General features: G+C 59.4%; 1 protein-coding gene across 8 annotated transcripts; it reads right to left on the reverse strand.

The window, feature by feature from the left end:
- Window positions 1-312: 312 nt before the first annotated feature.
- SKIC8 (SKI8 subunit of superkiller complex) lies at window positions 313-17,720 on the reverse strand. Of its 8 annotated transcripts, none has more exons than XM_070054614.1 (12): window positions 17,623-17,675; window positions 17,292-17,387; window positions 14,134-14,183; window positions 13,472-13,499; window positions 11,577-11,682; window positions 11,120-11,292; window positions 6,179-6,327; window positions 5,870-5,963; window positions 4,815-4,869; window positions 3,465-3,557; window positions 1,800-1,878; window positions 313-593 (listed from the first exon to the last, which is right to left on the reverse strand). In XM_070054614.1, the coding sequence occupies exons 3-12, from the start codon at window positions 14,143-14,145 to the stop codon at window positions 504-506; spliced, it is 879 nt and encodes a 292-aa protein (XP_069910715.1). In that variant the 5' UTR covers window positions 14,146-14,183; window positions 17,292-17,387; window positions 17,623-17,675; the 3' UTR covers window positions 313-503. The 8 variants fall into 8 exon arrangements, with proteins under 8 accessions (XP_069910715.1, XP_069910711.1, XP_051690616.1 ...); XM_070054610.1 differs by having other exon boundaries at window positions 4,815-4,908; XM_051834656.2 differs by lacking the exon at window positions 17,292-17,387 and having other exon boundaries at window positions 17,623-17,720.
- Between the last annotated feature and the right edge of the window lie 1,401 nt (window positions 17,721-19,121).

Raw genomic sequence — 19,121 nt, forward strand, 5'->3', positions numbered from 1 at the left:
GTGCGGGGGTGGGCCGACCGCACGCATGGGCCGGGCCGCTCACCCAGGGAAGAACCAGAGGAGCGAGAGGGGCGGGGGAGGGAGGAGCCGGGACTGGGCTGTGCGGCAAGGGGTGGGAAGGAGGCTCGCGCAGCCTGCCGATGAGCTGAAGGAGCTGCCCGCCCACCGACGGGAGCCCGGGCGGCGCCAGGCGAGGCATGCCCAGTCCCTGGCTGCCCGGAGGCCAGTGCGGCCGCTGGACCGCGCCAGCTCCTCTCGCTGTCCCGGCAGTCACAGGGTAGATGAAACACGAGTGTTTTCAAGAAGGCGCCGTTTGCATTAAGAATGCTTTATTTACGTTAGGGTACGGACAGCATTCCCAATACAATGGAAAGATTCGTCCTGTATCTACAAACTCGAGCCTCTGCCGTAACAAATGCGGCATTTCTGTACGGAGAGCCTGCCAAGGGCGGGAGTGACACGGCGGAGCCTTCTGGGCGCAGCCCGGGCGCGCAGGCTCCGGCTCACACGGGACAGTCGTAGACGTGGATCTCCTGGTCATCACCGACAGACACGACTTTGGAGCCGTTTCCGTTGTACTTTACTCCCCAGACCTAAAATAAAACAAAACCCACAAAATACGCCCTACTGAAGCCTTCATTCCTCACACGGGAGTTTGTGAAAGCAACAGCCTGCTGTCTCCTCATTGAGTCTAGGACGTTCCTGCGCCCTCTGCACCGGGGAGAACGGAGCCCGCGCCAGCCCCGTCCCTGTCACTCAGCCCACGGGAAGGGCTGTGCCGCGGCAGAGACCGCAGAGGAACAACCTGTATCCGGGAGCAAACTTGCCAGGCCCGGAGCTGCTGCCCGCGTCCCTCACCCAGCCCTGTGCCCCGGCCACAGCGTTCAAGGTCCCGCGGCTCGGGGCGTGCTTTGTGGGCCGCCGACTGTACCTGCCACGTGCGCGTGAACAGGTTCACACCTGCTCCCCAGACAGCACTGCCGTGGCCGCAGTTTCTCTCAGGAGGAACAGGTGGTTGGCCTGTCCCCTTGACCTTGGTGTCCAGCCCTGAATTCACATGATGGCCTCACTGCCACTCCCACATCTGGAACAGCCACACTGACCCCTGCGTCCAAGGTGAACCCTGGAACAACCCTGCTAACTTTAAGCTGCACTTTAAAGAGGAGAATCTAAAAAGATCATCTAAAACATTTAGAATATATGAAAAGCCAGCTCGGCACTGCTGTGAGCATTTTATTTGTTGTGCTGAGTTCCCCAGGGCCTCTGCGACGCAGTGGCTCGGTGGCTGGGACCAGCAGCCCGGCTTCACCTGGGAGCTGGTAAGAAATTCACCATCTTAGACCACATCAGCCCGGCGAGTCGGACTGCCCCCAGCCCAGCGCCCCGGACACAGAAGTTAGCAAGGCCACGGACGGCGCGAGCTCCAGTGTCTACTCGCTTAAAACAATTCAATCTCCTATTTTTTTTTTTTTTTTTTTAAAGTGACGGATCAGGGCAGCAGAGCCCAGAGGGCAGGCCCTCCCGAGCTGCCTGGCCGGTGGTGCGCCAGGGCCTGCGGCGGCAGTCTCTCGAACAGACACTTGAAGGAAGGCTGTGCCGCTAGGGACAGGCCTCACGGTCACTAGGCTGACGCCTCCCCCACCCCCCACTGCACGGGAACGTGGGCGAGGGGACACGGCAGTGGCCAATCCTCAGGGTCTGTCACCCTCGACCCCGCAGCAAGGCGGGGAGAGGAAGCTGCTGGCACCGTAGCTGAGCGCCAGCCACCAGACAAAGGAGCGTCAGGGTGTACGTCGTACCTGATCCTGGTGATCAAAGAAGGTGTGCACACAGGTCCTCGTGCCAACATCCCAGACTTTCACACTCTTGTCAGATGAGCTGTCGAACAGCGAGCGGCAGTATCAGAAAGCAGCTTGACCGGTCCGAGGCTGGAAGGCGCTCGACCGGAAGTCCCGTGCTCGCTCCCTCCCTGGCTTACCCCCGCCCCTCCACTCGCCGGGCTGGAGCAGGTGGCTCCCTCCCCACATGGCAGCCGCGTGCCTGCCCGGACCATCTGCCCCGCCCAGCCTCTGGCTCCACGCCCTCGTCGGGCTGGGACACCCACCTGCTCCCCAGCGGAGGGAGGTCTGTTTCAGTTTCACAGATTCACGTATGGCCCCCAAGGCAGCAAACTACTGAGCAACTCTCTTTTTTTTTTTTTTTAAAGATTTGAAAGGCAGAGCAATAGAGAGAGGATGAGAGAGAGAGAGAGGGAGATTCTGATGCACTGGTTCACGCCCCAGATGGCCACAAGAGGTCTGAGTCAGGCTGCAGCCAGGAGCCAGGAGCCCACTCCGGCCTCCCACAGGGCTGCGGGCATCCAGGCACGTGGGCCATCCGCCACTGCCTTCTCGGGCACAACAGCGGGGAGCGGGGGAGGCTCTCTGACACAGGATGCTGGTGTCGCACGTAGTGGCGTAAGACAGTCTTCCTGTTTCCAGCTGTGCCGACTGCCCTGGGCCGGAGCAGCAGTGAACACGGGGTCTATTGGGGTGGGCGATGTGGCACGGTACAGGTGGGCGATGTGGCACGGTACGGGTGGGCGACGTGGCACGGTACGGGTGGGCGACGTGGCACGGTACGGGTGGGCGACATGGCACGGAACGGGTGGGCGACGTGGCACGGTACGGGTGGGCGACATGGCACGGAACGGGTGGGCGATGTGGCACGGTACGGGTGGGTGATGTGGTATGGTACGGGTGGCTGATGTGGCACGGTACGGGTGGGCGACGTGGCACGGTACAGGTGGGTGATGTGGCACGGTACGGGTGGGCGACGTGGCACGGTACGGGTGGGTGATGTGGCACGGTACGGGTGGGCGATGTGGTATGGTACGGGTGGGCGATGTGGTAATGGTAGGTTAAGCCGCCACTAGGGACACCCGTCAGGTCCCGCCTCAGCGTGCAATCCAGATTCCTGCTGAAGCGCCTGGGAGGCAGCAGATGGTGCAAGTGCTTGGGTTTCTGCCAACCCCAGGGAGACCCTGAGGGAGTTCTTGGCTCCTGGTTTCGGCCTTGCTCAGCTCCTGCTGTTGCAGGCATTTGGGGAGTGAACCAGCAGATGGAAGACTTCTTCCTTCGTCTCTCCCTCCACCTCTGTTGCTTTGCCTTTCAAATAGTAAAATGTGAAACCACTGCATCTATCCACACGCACACCTTACAAAGAGAGCTGCATGTACTGCTGGAACACAGGTGCGTCTTGGAGTATCTGTAGGTAGAAACCTAGATTTCTAAGGAAAAGTGGAGAGACTGTGCTGGAGAACTGGGCTTTATGCCAGTTATGGACGACAGACCTCTCGGCTGAAGCGCAGAGGACAAAGGCTCCCTGGGTTTAAGAGTCCCACAGCTTTCAGATCTGAGGGTGACCGACACAGAAGCCAGGCCGCCACGCCCCGGCGCTCAGACGCAGCTGAGAACCTTCCGTACCTGGAAACAAAGTGCGTGTCGTCGGGACAAAAGGCGACGTTCAGCACCCAGGAGGCGTGTCCACTCAGTGTGCCGGCCAGGTTGGCGTGCTGCCTGCAAGGGGAGAGGCGCCAGCAACTCAGACCCGTCAGCACGTGCGTGAGCTCACACAGTGAGTGATCACTGCCCAGACACCTGGGCCGCACCTGCGCCCCTCCTCACATACAACGCGACACCAGGAACCCCACTCCCAGTGCGGTGGCGTCATGGCTGGCAGAGACCAATCTTCCTGCAGCACCAAGCCCGCCAGGGCTGACTGATGCCGCCAAGAGTCGGATCCAGGACAGGCACCGCCCAGACGCCCCAGGCCACTGAGCAGGGTGCGCGTGGGCCGTTCCGTGAGGCTGGCACCCTGTGCACAGGGGCCACAGCCTCCCAGCCAGGCACAGCGCCAAGAGGGACTCTACGGCACACGTGGCCCAGCCTGGCCCACACGCACAGTGCATTTTCTAGGGCAGGGAAACCAATCCCTACGGCAGGAGCGCAGCCCGGGGCCCAGCTAGGTCAGCAGTTTTGACTGGGTCGGGCCTTGAGGGAGGAAAGGGCACCCACCTTCCGCTGGGCCCCTCATCTACAGATGGGGCTGGCTCTGTGGCTGCTGGGAAGAGCAGTGCCACAGTGGCAGCCAACGGCATGAACGGAAGCCAGACATCTGGGAACCGCCACCATCCACGCTGGCCTCGCCGCCGAGCGAGTACAAGCCCAGAGACGCCGTCCGTGTGGCCAGCGCCCTGCTTAGTGCTAACTGCTACCGCTCAGTTCCGCTCCATGCTACTGGAAGACTTCCGGCCAGCAGCGGGCTGGAGGCAGCGGGGTGCCCACGCCCACGTCCTCGCAGGCCCCAGTAGCGATGGAGCGGTGGGCGCCCACACAGGGCAGCAGCACCGTGCTCGGCGGGCCTTCCTTAGCGTGAGGAGCAGAGGGCGGGGCACGGGGGTGCTGCACAGGCTCCCCCGGGAAGAGCCCTCAGTGCTCAGGGATGACCCCTCCCTCTGACCCCGGCAGGCAGGAACCTGCCCAGAGAGGCCCCACCAGACGGAGGGCACACACGCAGGCACGGAGTGCCCCTGCCACCGGAGGCCGGCGACAGCCCACGCTCCGTTCCAAGCGCACAGCACTGCCTCACCCAGAGAACGCGGTCGGTGAGGGCCTCGCCGCTCGCCTCCCAGGCACCTGTGCTCGGCCCCTGCACGAGCCCTGAGCGCCAGACTGCAGCAGGCCGGGGTGGGGGGGACACTCCTGCTACCAGTAGGAGCACAAGGCGGGCACTGGAGCGAAGGGAGACACCGCGACCCGCACAAGGCCACTTACACATCATAGATCTTGATGTAGCCGTCGTCTGAGGCCGTGACGAGGAGCTGCGAGTCTGGGGAAAACGTTAAGGAGCGAATGGGCATGGCGTGGCCTGGAATCGAGAAGCCCGTTAATCTGGGTGGTCGCCTCCGCACAGCCCCCGCGCCTCACCCCTTCCCACAGGTCTCCAGCCGGCGCCCTGCCCCCTGCAGAAACGGCAGCTCACCCTCCGCTCCCTGCCCGGGCCCACGGGCCTCCACGGAGAGCCACACGGCTCCTGAGGCACGAGGTCCAGCGACCGAGACGCGCCTTCCCTGCCCAGTCCTCTGTGGCAGGACACGGGGGCTGGGATCCCTCCCCACCCACCCAGAGGCCAGCAGAGCGGACAGCAGCGCAACGCCTACATCGGCTTTCACCCCTCGGCAAAGAGGGCTGTGTCCCAGCCACAGAGTTCTCTCGAACCAAGACACAAGCCACTCGGCAGTGAGACAGGCCGACACGTCAATCAAAAGTAAGCTGAGAGCCGGCGCTGTGGCTCACTAGGCTAATCCTCCACCTTGCGGCGCCGGCACACCGGGTTCTAGTCCCGGTCGGGGCGCCGGATTCTGTCCCGGTTGCCCCTCTTCCAGGCCAGCCTCTGCTGTGGCCAGGGAGTGCAGTGGAGGATGGCCCAAGTGCTTGGGCCCTGCACCCCATGGGAGACCAGGAGGAAGCGCCTGGCTCCTGCCTTCGGATCAGTGCGGCGCGCTGGCCGCAGCGGCCATTGGAGGATGAGCCAACGGCAAAAGGAAGACCTTTCTCTCTGTCTCTCTCTCTCTCTCTCACTGACTGTTTGACTCTGCCTGTCAAACAAACAAACAAACAAACAAACAAAAAGTAAGCTGATTCATGAAAACCCACAGTTCACACTACCCTAGCTATGATCTGTCTACTGCAAACCACGCTGACAACACTGAAACGTGGAGGCCTTCCGGCTTCCCCAGGCTGACGATGATCCGAGAACCTAAGGTGTGGAGCCAGCAGGAGGCCGCCCACCCCGGCGACCCAGTCTGCACAGAGACACCGAGCGATACCTTCCAGCGTGTGCAGAAGCTTCCCGGTGGCAATGTCAAAAATATTGATGATGCCGTCGATGGCTCCGCTGGCCAGGTACTTCCCGTCGGGACTCTGTTCAGAGAACACAGGAAGGCGCTGGGCCCCGTGCGTTACGCTTTCCCCATCAGACCCAGGCGAGCCTCCTGCGGGCTCCAGGCCCAACGGGCTGCTGGCAAACGCCACAGGCCAGCAGCTGCCCCAAGAGACCCCTGCCCGGTCTGCGCCAGGGGCCACAGCAACCTGCAGACGCAGCCAGAGAGAAGAAGAAGAAGGCAGAGTTTCCTTACGTAAGCAATACTGAGAATGAATTTTCCTCTTGTGTCCAAGGAATATTCCTTTTTCCCACTTTCCACACCAAAGATGTTCACTTTCCCCACATGAGTTCCTGTGGCCAGATACTGGGAATCGGGGGAGAAGGCCAAAGTCCAGGCATCCACTGCACAGAGAAAAGAGAAAATACGGTAAGAAGAGATTTGACCCAAAGACACAAATCGTTTCTAAATTGCAGAAATGACGTCTTGCTTTAGAAAGTGGTTGGGAAAATGTTAATTTTTTTCTTTTTTTTTTTCCTTTTCTTTTTTTACCAAGTTTAGTTTTAGTCTAAGTCAGTCTATATTCTGTTAAAGTTTTAACAGAAACAGGACAACACCAAGTGCTAACAAGCACGTGGACAACAGGGCTGGCACCCTGTAGCTCAGCAGGTTAAGCTGTCTCCTGGATGCCACGCCAGCGTCCCATGAGTGAGGGCGGGTTCAAGTCCCGGCTGCTGTACTTCCAAGCCAGTTCCCTGTTAATACCCCAGGAAAGCAGTGGAAGTTGGCCCAAGTGCTTGGGCCCCTGCACCCTTGTAAGAGACCCAGAGTTCCGGGCTCCTGGTTTGACCCAGTCCAGCCCTGGCTGTTGCAGCCATTTGGGGAATGAACTAGTGGATGGAAGACCTCTCTCTGTAATTCTACGAATAATTCTCTGTAATTCTTTCAAATAAGTAAATACATATTAAAAATAAAAAAAGAAAGAAAGAAAGACCATGGACCAACAGAGCCTCCCTACGCTAGCGAGAACGCACAGAGGGGCGGCCCCTCCGCACACGGGCACCACAGTTTCTTCAGCGGAAACACTCCCCCGACCCCCAGCAGCTCCACTCCCCGGCAGCGAGGGAAACAGGAACAAGCACCACACGGAGACGAGTCCACCGGCGTCCCGGCGCCTCTACTCAGAGCAGCCCCACCCTGGAACCGGGCAGCGAGCGGAGTCCAGAGCGGCTAGCCCACCCGTGGACACCACCTGGCAACCGAGAGCAGGCCGGGCTCCACCTAGATGCTGCGGGAAGGGAGCCCCGGGGCAGCACAATTCCACGCCACGTGATTTCCCACAAGGCAGGGCTGCAGAGGCGCAGGGCAGACCCGCGGCTGTCGCAGGAGGCGGGTGGGGGGGGAGCATGGGGAACTTGGGGTGCACGGAGGTGTCTAACACCGCGCTGGGGTGGCGACGCACAACCACGGAAATCAGGAATCATGCCGGCCAGGGGCAGGCTTCACAGTGCACGCACAGAGGGGCCATCTGACCCCAGTTAGGCCGCAAACAGGGCAAGGTGCAGCGGAAACACTCCAGGGAAGGTGCACTGACAGAGGATTGCCAGAGAAGGGCTGAGGAGCTGTTCAACAGGGCTCGTGCCCAGTGAGGCGACACTGACAACTGTCGCCTCCCATGCAGGCCTTCGGGGGCACCGGGGCACCTCGGAGAGCTCGCGGAAGCCACCACCGAGATGCCACTGGTGGTCTGGAGCCACGGCCTCTCCTCAGTCCTCTCCTGCGCTTATCTCCGGCCCGCTGGTTCACTCCCTCGAATGAGAGGCAACCCAGGGCTGGCCAGGCTGAAGCCAGGAGCAGGAGCTTCTTCCGGGTCTCCCATGTGGGTGCAGCGGCCCAAGCTCTCGGGCCATCTTCTGTTTTTCCTGTCCTGCATTAGCAGAGAACTGGACAGGAAGTGGAGCAGCTGGGACACGAACCAGTGCCCATATGGGATGCCCGCGTCACAGGCAGGACCTTAACCTGATGCGGCCGAGATGCCAGCCCCTTGAGTTCTCTTTAAAATAAAATTTTCCTGAAAAATATTACACATATACGCAATAATAAGTCATTTAACTCTTTCACTTTACTTATGAATAGTTTGTTTCACAATTGAAATTTACTTCAAAGGTGCTCAATTAACCAGCAAGACCTGAAAATGACGTATCTACCTGTCAGAGAGCTGCTTTTTAACTTTTATATTTATTCCCAAATGAAGGCGCGTTTATGTCAACAGGAATATGTTTTCCTTTAGTCCTATTATAACGAGTCACTTGCAGGAGTAACAGTTTTTGTTCCTCAAAGTTTAAAAACCCTTCTAAATTTTTTACATTTCCCAACTGTTTGGCGATACAGAACTTTTAGTACCAAATGTTCTTATGCTCAAAATAGAAGGAACAACTTTTATCCCTCAGTTAAACCTTGCGCTCTAAGATCTCAAAATCTGATAATACGTTAACTTTTTTATCTGAGAGGCAGACAGAAGGACAAAGACAGAGCTTTCATCTGCTCGCTCAGTCTGCAAATGGCCGCGACAGCTGGGGCTGGGCTGGGCTGAAGCCAGGACCTGGGAACACCCTCCAGGTCTCCTGTGTGCGCGGCACAGAGCCAGCTACCGGAGCCGTCACTGCCTGCTGCCTGCAAGGCCATGCGTTAGCAGGAAGCTGGAGCCGGGAGCTGGAGCCAGGACTCGAACCCAAAGCCTGGCACTCTGAGCAGGGAGGCAGGTGTCCCCGCCGGCGCAGCACGCAGTGAGCACCTCCATGACTGAGCTCCGGTTGATCACGGAGTGGCCGTCCTGAACCACCCGGCACTCGGGGCTCCTGCTCCCACCTCTGTTCTTCAGGGTGGCCGCCGGGCAGCTCCAGCCTGGCTCAGGGCCCCGGCAGGATCTCCCTCATCTCGGCTTTCTGCGTCCTCACTTTCTTCTTCAGATCTGGGACGGTTCTCTTCCTTTTGGAGAGCTCACATCCTCCACACGTTTTCCAGTTGCCTGTTAAGTGTCCACCTCCCACTCTGACGAGACCCCGGGTCCTTAGGGCCCGTCAGGTGAATCCAGCGGCCCGCAGGCTGTCCCGGGCAGCGCCCGCTCCTGTCACTCAGCCCAGGAACTGCTTACTGTTTGACGGCCTGGTCTAGCCTCACAGACCATCCAAAAAGAAAATGAACCCAAGCCCTTCGCCATGCTCAGCGTCTTGTTCGGTGCTAGCAGCAGCGTCGCAGCTTTGCCACGCGAGACGTCCAGGACAGGGCGACAGGGCGCTGCTGCAGGACACGCACAGCGGCCTTGCACTTGGACCAACCCAGCACTCACACCTTCGGCCGCGGAGTGCCCACGCAGGGACACGGCCTCACGGGCCCTGGGCCTCAGGGGCCCAGATGAAAAGGCAGGAACTGGGCTGCCTCTTTGGAGCAGAGCCTTAGGAGTCTGTCCAGGACAGTGTGGGGCCCAAGCGCCTCAGAAGCCATCAGCAAGACAAGGGCACAGGGGGTGACGGCGAGTCTCTGGGGAGCCAGTGTCTGGGTGGCCCTTCCAAATACACAACCCAGCAGACGCATGGAAAACCGTGTCAGTGGATCCCAAACAGGGACCGGAGAGGCATAGAGGCATATTCTTAAAAAAAAAAAAAAAAAGGCATATTCTTAAAAAAAAAAAAAACACCTCTCTATAGGAGTCAGAATCAGATAAGGACCCTGCTTTGAGGGAAAATGAACTTGGTTTCCAGACCTCCCCGCCTCCTTGCCAACTCTGGGAACTTTTCTGTCAATACAGGGAGAGCCTCGAGTGGCCACTGGGCACGCCTGGCGGGAGGCAGACCACAGTGTTCCCGAGACACCAGGCAGCCCGGTGGGCTCTGTGAGCCCTGCACGGCCACCCCCGCTCGGGCAGAACATGCCCCGCAGTCCCTCAGGAAGCGACCGGAGGCTGAAAGCTCCGGGAAACGCGACGCCGCGTGCTCCACGCTGACCCGGCCCACTGAACTTGCTCGTGCCCACCAGCCCAGACGCTCCTGCCCACACAGACTGCGGACCAGAGGATGTGACCCTGCAGCACTCAAAAATCACTGAGGTTGTTTCTTGCAAAGTGCCCCACCCACCACAAACTAGAACTCAGAACCTGAACCGCGGTGAGCAGTGCGACCGCGACACGCAGCCGTGTGACCAGGGTTTACGTCCCAGCTTCTGCCAGCTTGACTCGGAACAGCGTGAGCGGGGCAGACACCTGTGAGTGGCTGAAATGCCGCACGGGATGCCCACTCCCGTGCCACAGTGCCCGCGTGCCAGTCTCGGTTCTGCCCTGGATCCCAGCTTCCTGCTAACGTGCACCCTGGGAGGCAGCAGATGACGGCTCAAGTGGTTGGGTCCCTGCCACTCATGGGAGACCTGGACTGATTTCCCAGCTCCTGGTTTAGGCCTGGCCCAGCCCCAGCTATTGCAGCCATCTGGGGAGTGAGTCAGCGAACAGGAGCCCTTTTTGCTCTGTCTCTCTGTCACTCTAATAATTAAAAAAAAAAAAAAAAAAAGAATACAGCCAGTGCCAGTGCTGTGGTGTAGTGGGTAAAAGCCACCGCATGTGACACTGGCATCCCATATGGGCACTGGTTTGTGACCCAGCTGCTCCACTTCTGATCCAGCTCCCTGCTAATGCGCCTGGGAAGGTAGCAGAGGATGGCCCAAGTGCTTGGGCCCCAACACCCACATAGGAGACCCAGACAGAGTTCCAGGAGCCTGGCTTTGGCCTGGCCCAGTCCTGGCTGTTGCGGTCACCTGGGAGTGAACAGCAGATGGACGATACCTGTCTCTCCTTCTCTCTCTGTACCTTTTTCAAATATCAGTCTTAATGGAGGCCCTCTGGGCCATCCAAATACAGGTTTATGATCCTACACTGGCAGTTCTGAAACACAGCTTTGAAAACCACAATGCCTAAGGTTAGAGCCAATTTTCAGTAAGCAGCAAGGCGTGACCGTCAGCGACACAGGCTGTCTGCAGCCTGCAAGTCCTCACATGGCGCAGACGAGCCCGGCCCTGTTCCGGGGCGCTCGCCCGCGTGCCAGGCCGGCGCTGTGCCCAGCCCCACTGAAGGTATGAAGTGAGACCCAGTTCAGAAACCTATACCAGGTCAAGAACCTCTCTTACTGCCCCTAAAAGTAAAACTCTTACCAGGTCCTGCATCTATAGACTTTATCTGTTTGCCATTTTCTAAGTCCCAGAGACGGATGTGTGCGTCGAGAGAACTGGACGCAGCAATGGGCAGCGTGTGGCTGATGTCCACGGATACCACCCCCAGCTGATGTCCCTCCAGGCTCCACTGCAGGTCCAGCCGCTCATCACACCTTCAACGGGGGACAGAGAAACACATTTCTTCACATCCGACACGGAACCCAGCACCTGCGATCCCGGGTGCCTGGAGCTACACTTCCCCCAAGGCCTCTGCGAGGCAGAAGCAGACAACTACAGAGCAACGGGCCGCCAGATGCAGCCAGGTTTCCACTCGGGACTTTATTTTACCCCCACACTGCTGCTGCTTTCTGGCCAAGGAAGGGCGAATGCTTCCCGGGCTGCAACCCGAGAGCCCCGGGGTCACCTTCCCGGGTGGGGCAGGGTGGGGGGGACTCACCATTTCCAGACCTTCACCAGGTCGTCCAGGGAGCCCGTCACCACCGTCTCAGTGTTCTCCTTCTTGTTTGTTCCCCAGGCAACTGACCAAATGGCATCGTCGTGGGCTAGAACGGAAAGTGCTTTGTTTACCCAGTCTCTGGCAGCCACCGCTGAGTGTGCTGGGACAAAATGCTCTTCAACATGGCAAGGCATCCGCACCGCATCTGCTTCCCTGTCCTGAAGGGGCTCTCCCACAGGCTTGCCCTGGAACTGTGGGTACACAGGAAAGCTGCAGGCTGTGCCTGGGCCCCGGTCCCCAGCAGGTCAGGCAGACACAGAACAAGCCTCTGAGCTCCAAGCCCCACGCCCACGGCCCTGCCTCTCGCGTGCTGTCGGGCCTGCAGCAGACAGCAATGGAAACTGCTCGGCTACAAGGGAGACCACTAAGGAATACGCATGTCCCCACCCCGCCCCGCCCCACCGAAACCCTAAACTTGGTGAGACACAACCCACAGCTTCTCAGGGACCAACAGCCACTCGACTGGAAAACGTACAGGTCTAAACACCAAATACGGCCTCCGCACGCGGCTGCCTGTCACAGGCGCCCTCAGTGCGCTCAGTGGGCAGTGCGGGCATCAGTCAGCCTCACACACGTGGTCTCACGATCCGTCACGACCACCTGTGAAGCAGGCACCATCGGCATGGCCTTCACGCCACAGACAAGGAAGCAGGGCCGGCGCTGCGGGTAGTGGGTAAAGCCGCCACCTGCAGGGCCAGCATCCCATATGGGTGCTGATTCAAGTCCCTGCTGCTCTACTTCCCATCCAGCTCTCTGCTAATGCTCCTAGGAAAGCAGTGGAAGATGGCCCAAGTCTTTGGGCCCTGCACCCATGTGGGAGACCTGGAAGAAGCTCCTGGCTCCTGTCCAGCACAGCTCTGGCCATTACAGCCATTTGGGGAGTGAACCAACGGATAGATGATCTCTCTCTCTCAGCCTCTCTCTAACTCTGCCTTTCAAATAAATCAATCTTTAAAAATAAATCAAAGGAGCCCAGAAGCCCACCCGAGGTCACAGAGGTAAGAAGGGGCAGAGCTAGGGTTCCAAGTCCTCCTCAAATCCACGAGAGCAGGCCACACTGCTGGGCCTGCGGCGCTGTTGTGGACACACAGATGTGCCAAGTGCACCGGGAGGCGCTCGCCACACCTGGCAGCCGTTCTCCAGGGCCACAAAACTGAACAGCTGCACACACAGCAGCAGCCGGCGTGCAAACTCGTCACCTGGACTGGCTGGCTGGGAAGAAAGCTTCGGCTTAACTTAACCTCGCTGGAGCGGAGAGCGCTCCTGGATACGCCAGAGCTCTGGGCCTCGCTAGCCCCCTCAGGCTGCGCTTAGAAACGAGATATACGCGGGCAGCCCACGCGCGAGTGCTGCCCCTTCCAGGTGAGCCAGCCCATGCTGCACCTGCCCCCTGCTCCCCTTCCTGCCCCTGCCCCTGCCCTCCCACGCACCCAGGGGCCTCGACAGAAACCCAGCTCACTCTCACCCCGTCAGTCTTCACTACGGGGCAAAGGTCCTGGGTGGGCGTCCCTGCCCTGGCTGCTCAGCCCCGGGGGACTGACGTCAGGTTCTGGGTTCAAGGCCCCCCCCCCCCCTTGCCCAGAGGAGCCGTCATCACAGCCTTCTGCGGCCGGGGCTGCCGTCTTCCTCGCGTGGGAAAGCCCTCCTCAGCCTGAGTCCCTGGTCCGTCATCTGCCGCCTGCTTTCTCCCTTTTGTTCCTTTTGTCACGTGTGTGTTAGGTGTCTGCTTTCAGCTGCCTCTGCCGACTCTTCAATGAGAGTGAGCACACTGGGAGCCGCCGTCTGGGGCACACGGCCGTTCAGAGCGGAATCTGCTGGAGCTGGCAGGCCCTTACCTTGCTCCTGTTTGAAGAGAATGCTGTACTAGAAGAGAACAGAAGCAGGTTAACTGCCGCCCGACTCCAGCTCGCCCGACCCTCCGGAAGCGCGTGCCCCACTGGGTGTGGTCACCAGGGTCAGCCACTTCCTCTGCTGTCGCCCTGTCCCCCTCAAGCTCCCTGACTCGCACTCACACAAGATGTGTCCAGTCGCACCAGGGAAAAATTAGTTCTGGAAGAAAGTGATACGCTCCCCTCCCCTTCCATCACCCTGTTGCCCAGCGAGGGACTAATAAATAAATGATGTTCTCTCTCTCTGCGCTGGCCACCAGGAAGCTCGCGGGACACAGTGTGGTTCCGCCGCTGTGTAGACGGCACAGCCTGTTAACGCTGCCCTTCACCGCATCATAGACACGTTTCCCTAATTCCTCTCCTGCTCTGACGGCTTTCTCACTGTCTGTTGTGAACCTATGCTTTTAAGCTTTCTCGAGTCCTCTCTAAACTGTGGCCTTAGACAAGCAGACGTTTCCCTGGGGCTACCTGGCCCTGGCTAGGTGAGCAGGTGCCAGGGTCATCCAGCTCTTTAGGAGCAGAGCGAGATTAGGGCTGGCTTCCCGACCACACACCCAGACAGAGCAGCCGGCACAGGCCCTACCCGTCTGCCCCGACACGGGCCTTACCTGGTTGGTCATCTCCTTAAGCAGGGGTGAAGGGCTAAAGGCCGACAGCTCTGTGAAAACAACACCAGGACTTCAGTCAGGGGCCTCATTGGGACAGAGGGGGCTACAGTTGGCTCCCCTCGACCAAGAAGATAAAGCAACCCTCCGTTAATGGCACTGTTCGAACATCTCGCTAAGGGTCGGTCCCTGGGGCCCCCCTCAAGAGCCCAGCCAAGTGGGGGGCTCCTCTTTCCCCACTGAACCCCGGGACTCGACAACACCCACTCCCATCACACGCACGTCAGACTGTGGGGACCATTCTCTGTCTCTGGCTGCTCTTTGCAGAGACAAAAGCACAGGCCGCTCTCATTTGAAACATTCATTCACAGGGAAGCCCAAAGGTAGCAAAGTTCTTACAGCCCGTGCAGGGGTCTCCACCCAGCACACTGTGGAGACAACAAGCGAGCCAACAGCACAGCGGCTGCAGGGAGGCGCGCGTCTTTAAGAAATCAGCTCTGCTAAACAGACCACAGTCACTTCATGAACAGACAGATTGAGGGCTGGCGCTGTGGCACGGTAGGCTAAGCCTCTGCCTGCCCTGCCAGCATCCCATGTGGGCAAGTTTGTGTCCCAGCTGCTCCACTTCTGATCCAGCTCTCTGCTAAGGCCTGGGACAGCAGGAGAAGATGGCCCAAGTGCACATGGGAGACCTGGAAGAGGCTCCTGGCTTCAGCTCAGCTCAGCTCCAGCAGTTGCGGCCATCTGGGGAGTGAACTAGTGGAAGGAGGACTCTCTCTCTGTTTCTCCCTCTCAATGTTGTAGCTCAGTGCATTAAGCCTTGGCCTACAATACCAGCATCTGATATCAGAGGGCCTGTTCAAGTGCTATCCACTTCTTTTTTTTTTTTTATAAAGCTTTATTTATTTATTTTTAACAGACAGAGTTAGACAACAAGGGAGAGAGAGAGAGACAGAGAAAAAGGTCTTCCTCCCGTTAGTTCACCCCCCAAATGGCCGCTATGGCCGGCGCTGTGCCGATCCGAAGGCAGGAGCCAGGTGCTTCTCCTGGTCTCCCATGGGGTGCAGGGCCCAAGCACTTGGGCATCCTCCACTGCACTCCCCGGCCACAGCAGAGAGCTGGCCTGGGAGAGGGGCAACCGGGACAGAATCCAGTGCCCCAACCGGGACTAGAACCCGGTGTGCTGGCGCCGCAGGCGGAGGATTAGCCTATTGAGGCACGGCGCCGGCCTTTTTTTTTTTTTTTTTTTTTTTAAAGATTTTATTTATTTACTTGAGAGGTAGAGTTACAGAGAGTGAGAGGAAGAGACAGAGAGAAAGGTCTTCCTTGCGTTGGTTTACTCCCCAAATGGCCACAATGGCCGGAGCCGTGCCAATCCGAAGCCAGGAGCCAGGAGCTTCTTCCAGGTCTCCCACACGGGTGCAGGGGCCCAAGCACATGGGCCATCTTCTACTGCTGTCCCAGGCCATAGCAGAGAGCTGGACCGGAAGTGGAGCAGCCGGGACTCGAACCGGCGCTCATATGGGATGCCGGCACCGCAGGCGGCGGCTCTGCCTGCTACGCCACAGCGCCTGCCCCTGTGCTATCCACTTCTAATCCAGCTGTCCGCTAAGGAGCCTGGGAAAGGAGCCTTGGAAGATGGACCAAATGCGTAGGTCCCTGCCACCCACGTGGGGGATGAGAATAGGAGTTCTGGGTGCTGACTGCAGGCCGGCCCAGTCCTGGTTGTTGCGGGCGTTTGGGGAGTGAACTCTCTGTCCGTCATTCTTTCAGACAAAGGCAGTGGTTTTAAGTTCTCAGCTACACTAAGCGTCCTTAGTATTCTGTGTATGTCAGACCCCTCCAGCAGCCTGGTAGAGCGCATCGCTCTGTCAGGAGGTCATTAGGACATGAACACGCAGGAGCAGAAAGCAAACCAAGCAGTGGGCTCTCGTGACTCAGGTGTTCTACGAAGTCGCCCCAAACACTCAGCAAAGTGAGCCACTGCTCTTCAGAGCCTCCGGGCGCACCCTCCCCGTCAACCGAACACACAGCGTGCGTCAGGTGTGGCTGTGGAAGGGCACAGACTGAACAGACGGCACAACGTCACTAATCCCAGGTCAGGCCTGACCACAGCTTACAGAACACACGGCTTCTCAGAAGACACGGCACAGCCTCCCTGCGCTTAGCGGCACCCGGCGCCACTACCACACTGCTTGGCGCTGCACCCGACAGTGGGATCACCTGCCAAAAGCACGGCTCCAAACAAGGTGACACCTGCTGACAGGGTGAGGACAGACAAGGAGGCAGGGTGTCACCTGCCGGGCCTCCTCTGAGAACAGGCCCATCAGGCGCCTGCGACTTGTCACCACCCTACACATGTCGTCCAAGACAGCAAAGGCATTGCCAGCGCTGACCTTAGGGACTTTGGAGTCCTGCCCAGGACAGCAGGGCTGGCGCAGCATTCTACCGTCTTGTCTGCCAATCTCAGCCTCACAATTAGCAACAGGAAGGAATCAAGCATCAAAAAGTAGGAGGGCTCGCAGAAAGACAACTCCCAAAGCACATGCACGCCCAGGCTGCTCCACTTCCGGTCCAGCTCCCTGCTGATGGCCTGGGAAAGCCGTGGAAGATGGCCCAATGCCTGGGCCCCTACCGTGCACGTGGGGAGACCTGGATGGAGTTCCTGGCTCCCGGCTTCGGATCGGCCCAGTCCGGGCTGTTGTGGCCATGTGGGGCGTGAACCAGCGGATGGAAGACCTCTCTCTCTAACTTTGCCTTTCAAATCAATAAATAAGTCTGCACACAGATGCGCTCACTGGACGCCCACAGCCCCATGTCAGTAGGCAGTCTTACCATCAACTGCACTTTCCTTGGTGCGAATAGTGAGGCTCAGGTCAAGGGCGTGGCCCCAAGGCCGGCCTGACACTAGAAAGGATGCACGCTCCAGGACAGGCTACCAGGACACAACACCGCTTGCTCCACTCTCTCACCCCCTAACGGAAGTTCAGAGCTAAGCGACGCCCCCTCCCCTCGCCACCTTATCTCTTTAGGAAACTTTCTCAGCCAGAATTCACGGTTCACCCCCTCAGTGTTCCAAAAACCAGCACCAGCGGACGCTGGCGAGGCGGTAACGCACAGTGCGATGCGCCAAATAACGCGAAGCCAGCCTCCCGCCGCACCTGTCCGATGCCGGGGCGGCTGGCACCTAAGCCCGCGTGCTCCGCTCCTGGAAAACTTCCGTTAAGACGGGCTTTCCATCCAGGGGCACCTCGGGGCTGCACACAGGATGCGAGAGCGGCCACCGATCAGCCTTTTCGCTCCCCTAGTGGCCCGGGGCTCCGAGGGGCAGCCGGGGTGAATGGAGTCACGGACGCCGCCCTCCAGCCTCGCGGCCTGCGGCATCCTCGCACAAATCTGCTTAAAGGCAGCCGCGGGGCCACCCTCGCTCAGCCACCGGCCGTCGGCGACCCCCATAACCGCCCCTGCCAACGGCCACGAGTACCAACTCACCACCGCACAGCCCGGCTGCACGACTGACGCCAGGGACGACGCGACCGCGGCGCACAATGATGTGCTCACGAAGGGGCGGGGCATCCGGGCCGTCCCGCCCCCCAGGGCGCTAGCTCACGTCGCAGCGCCCCCTACCGTCACTATGCCGCACGTGCAGCAGACGCGGAGGTGGGTGGGCGGGGAGAGGGGAGAAAGCCACGCCCCATTCCCAGCAGAGGGGAGGGCGGGGCCTGTTCCCGGAAACGCGGTTGTTAGCTTCCGGCAGGCGGCGGCCCGGGGTTCTGCCTTCCGGTTTCTCCATTTGTGCTGAGTTGGGACTGGACTTGATGGCCTCTAGGGTTCTGTTGTTTTTGCGACGTCCCTTGAGTGTGACACATGTGCAGCTGAGACGGACGGGAGGAGGCCCTGCCGCTCCTGCTCGCTGGCCTCCCGCCCAGGAGGGAAGAGGTTTTTTGGGGTAGCGGAATGTGCAGAGCGGGCCCTGACGGGGTAAATCCTGGTTCAGCTAGGTCCTGGGAGAGACCACGGCCTCTCTTGCTTAGAACTTGAAGTTCAGAAGGATTCTGGAAGGTGACGGTGCTGGGCGGTGGGCGCTGCACCTCCAAGTCTCTCTGCTTCCGCCCCCCTCGCAGCTAATGCTAAATTCGATCCCGTCTATTAAGACCGTCTATCTCCCTCTTTTTAAGATGTGTTAATTTGCAAGGCGGAGTTAGGGAGAGAGAGAGGTCTTCCATCCGCTGGTTCACTCCCCAAATGGCCGCAACTGCTGGGCCTGGGTCTCCCACGTGGGTGCAGGGGCCCAAGCCCTTGGGCCATCTTCTGCTTCCGGCAGAGAGCTGGGTCGCAGGTGGACCCGCTGGGTTTCCAGCTGGCACCCGCATGGGCTGGGGCAGCCCTTGCTACGCCACTCCCCTCCCTGGACGTCCTGGGTGGAAGTGAACAGGTTTCAAGACTGAATTGTGCCGGCGCCGCGGCTCACTAGGCTAATCCTCCACCTTGCGGCGCCAGCACACCGGGTTCTAGTCCTGGTTGCCCCTCTTCCTCTGCTGTGGCCCAGGAGTGCAGTGGAGAATGGCCCAAGTGCTTGGGCCCTGTACCCCATGGGAGACCAGGAGAAGCACCTGGCTCCTGCCATCGGATCAGCGCGGTGCACCGGCCGCGGCAGCCATTGGAGGGTGAACCAGCGGCAAAAAGGAAGACCTTTCTCTCTGTCTCTCTCTCACTGTCCACTCTGCCTGTCAAAAAAAAAAAAAAAGACTGAATTGTCAGAATTCTCAACGCGACGTCTCCTGAAAGTCAGGAGAGCCTTGTGCCCGTTTCGGGTGTACCTGGCCAGAGGCGCTTGGCCCTGGGTTTGAGGCCAGGCAGTGCCCCTCACATGGGCCTAAGTGCCGAGTGGGCCCTGCTGTTCAGGCACTTTCCACAGAGCTGAGCGCACAGACACCCCACCCTGGCCGGGCCCCGGGCTCCCCAAGTGCGGGGAACAGTTAACACCAGCC

Source organism: Oryctolagus cuniculus, chromosome 12 (genome assembly GCF_964237555.1).
Source record: "Oryctolagus cuniculus chromosome 12, mOryCun1.1, whole genome shotgun sequence".
NCBI classification, from domain to species: domain Eukaryota; kingdom Metazoa; phylum Chordata; class Mammalia; order Lagomorpha; family Leporidae; genus Oryctolagus; species Oryctolagus cuniculus.

Bases quoted from the DNA above. Each gene is read 5' to 3' on its own strand.
- SKIC8 (XM_051834653.2), bottom strand. The intron at 5,964-6,178 runs GTAAGGAAACTC...TTCTCTGAACAG, and splicing joins TCATTCTCAGTATTGCTTAC to AGTCCCGACGGGAAGTACCT. The intron at 3,558-4,814 runs GTAAGTGGCCTT...CTCCCCTTGCAG, and splicing joins TACATCAAGATCTATGATGT to GCAGCACGCCAACCTGGCCG.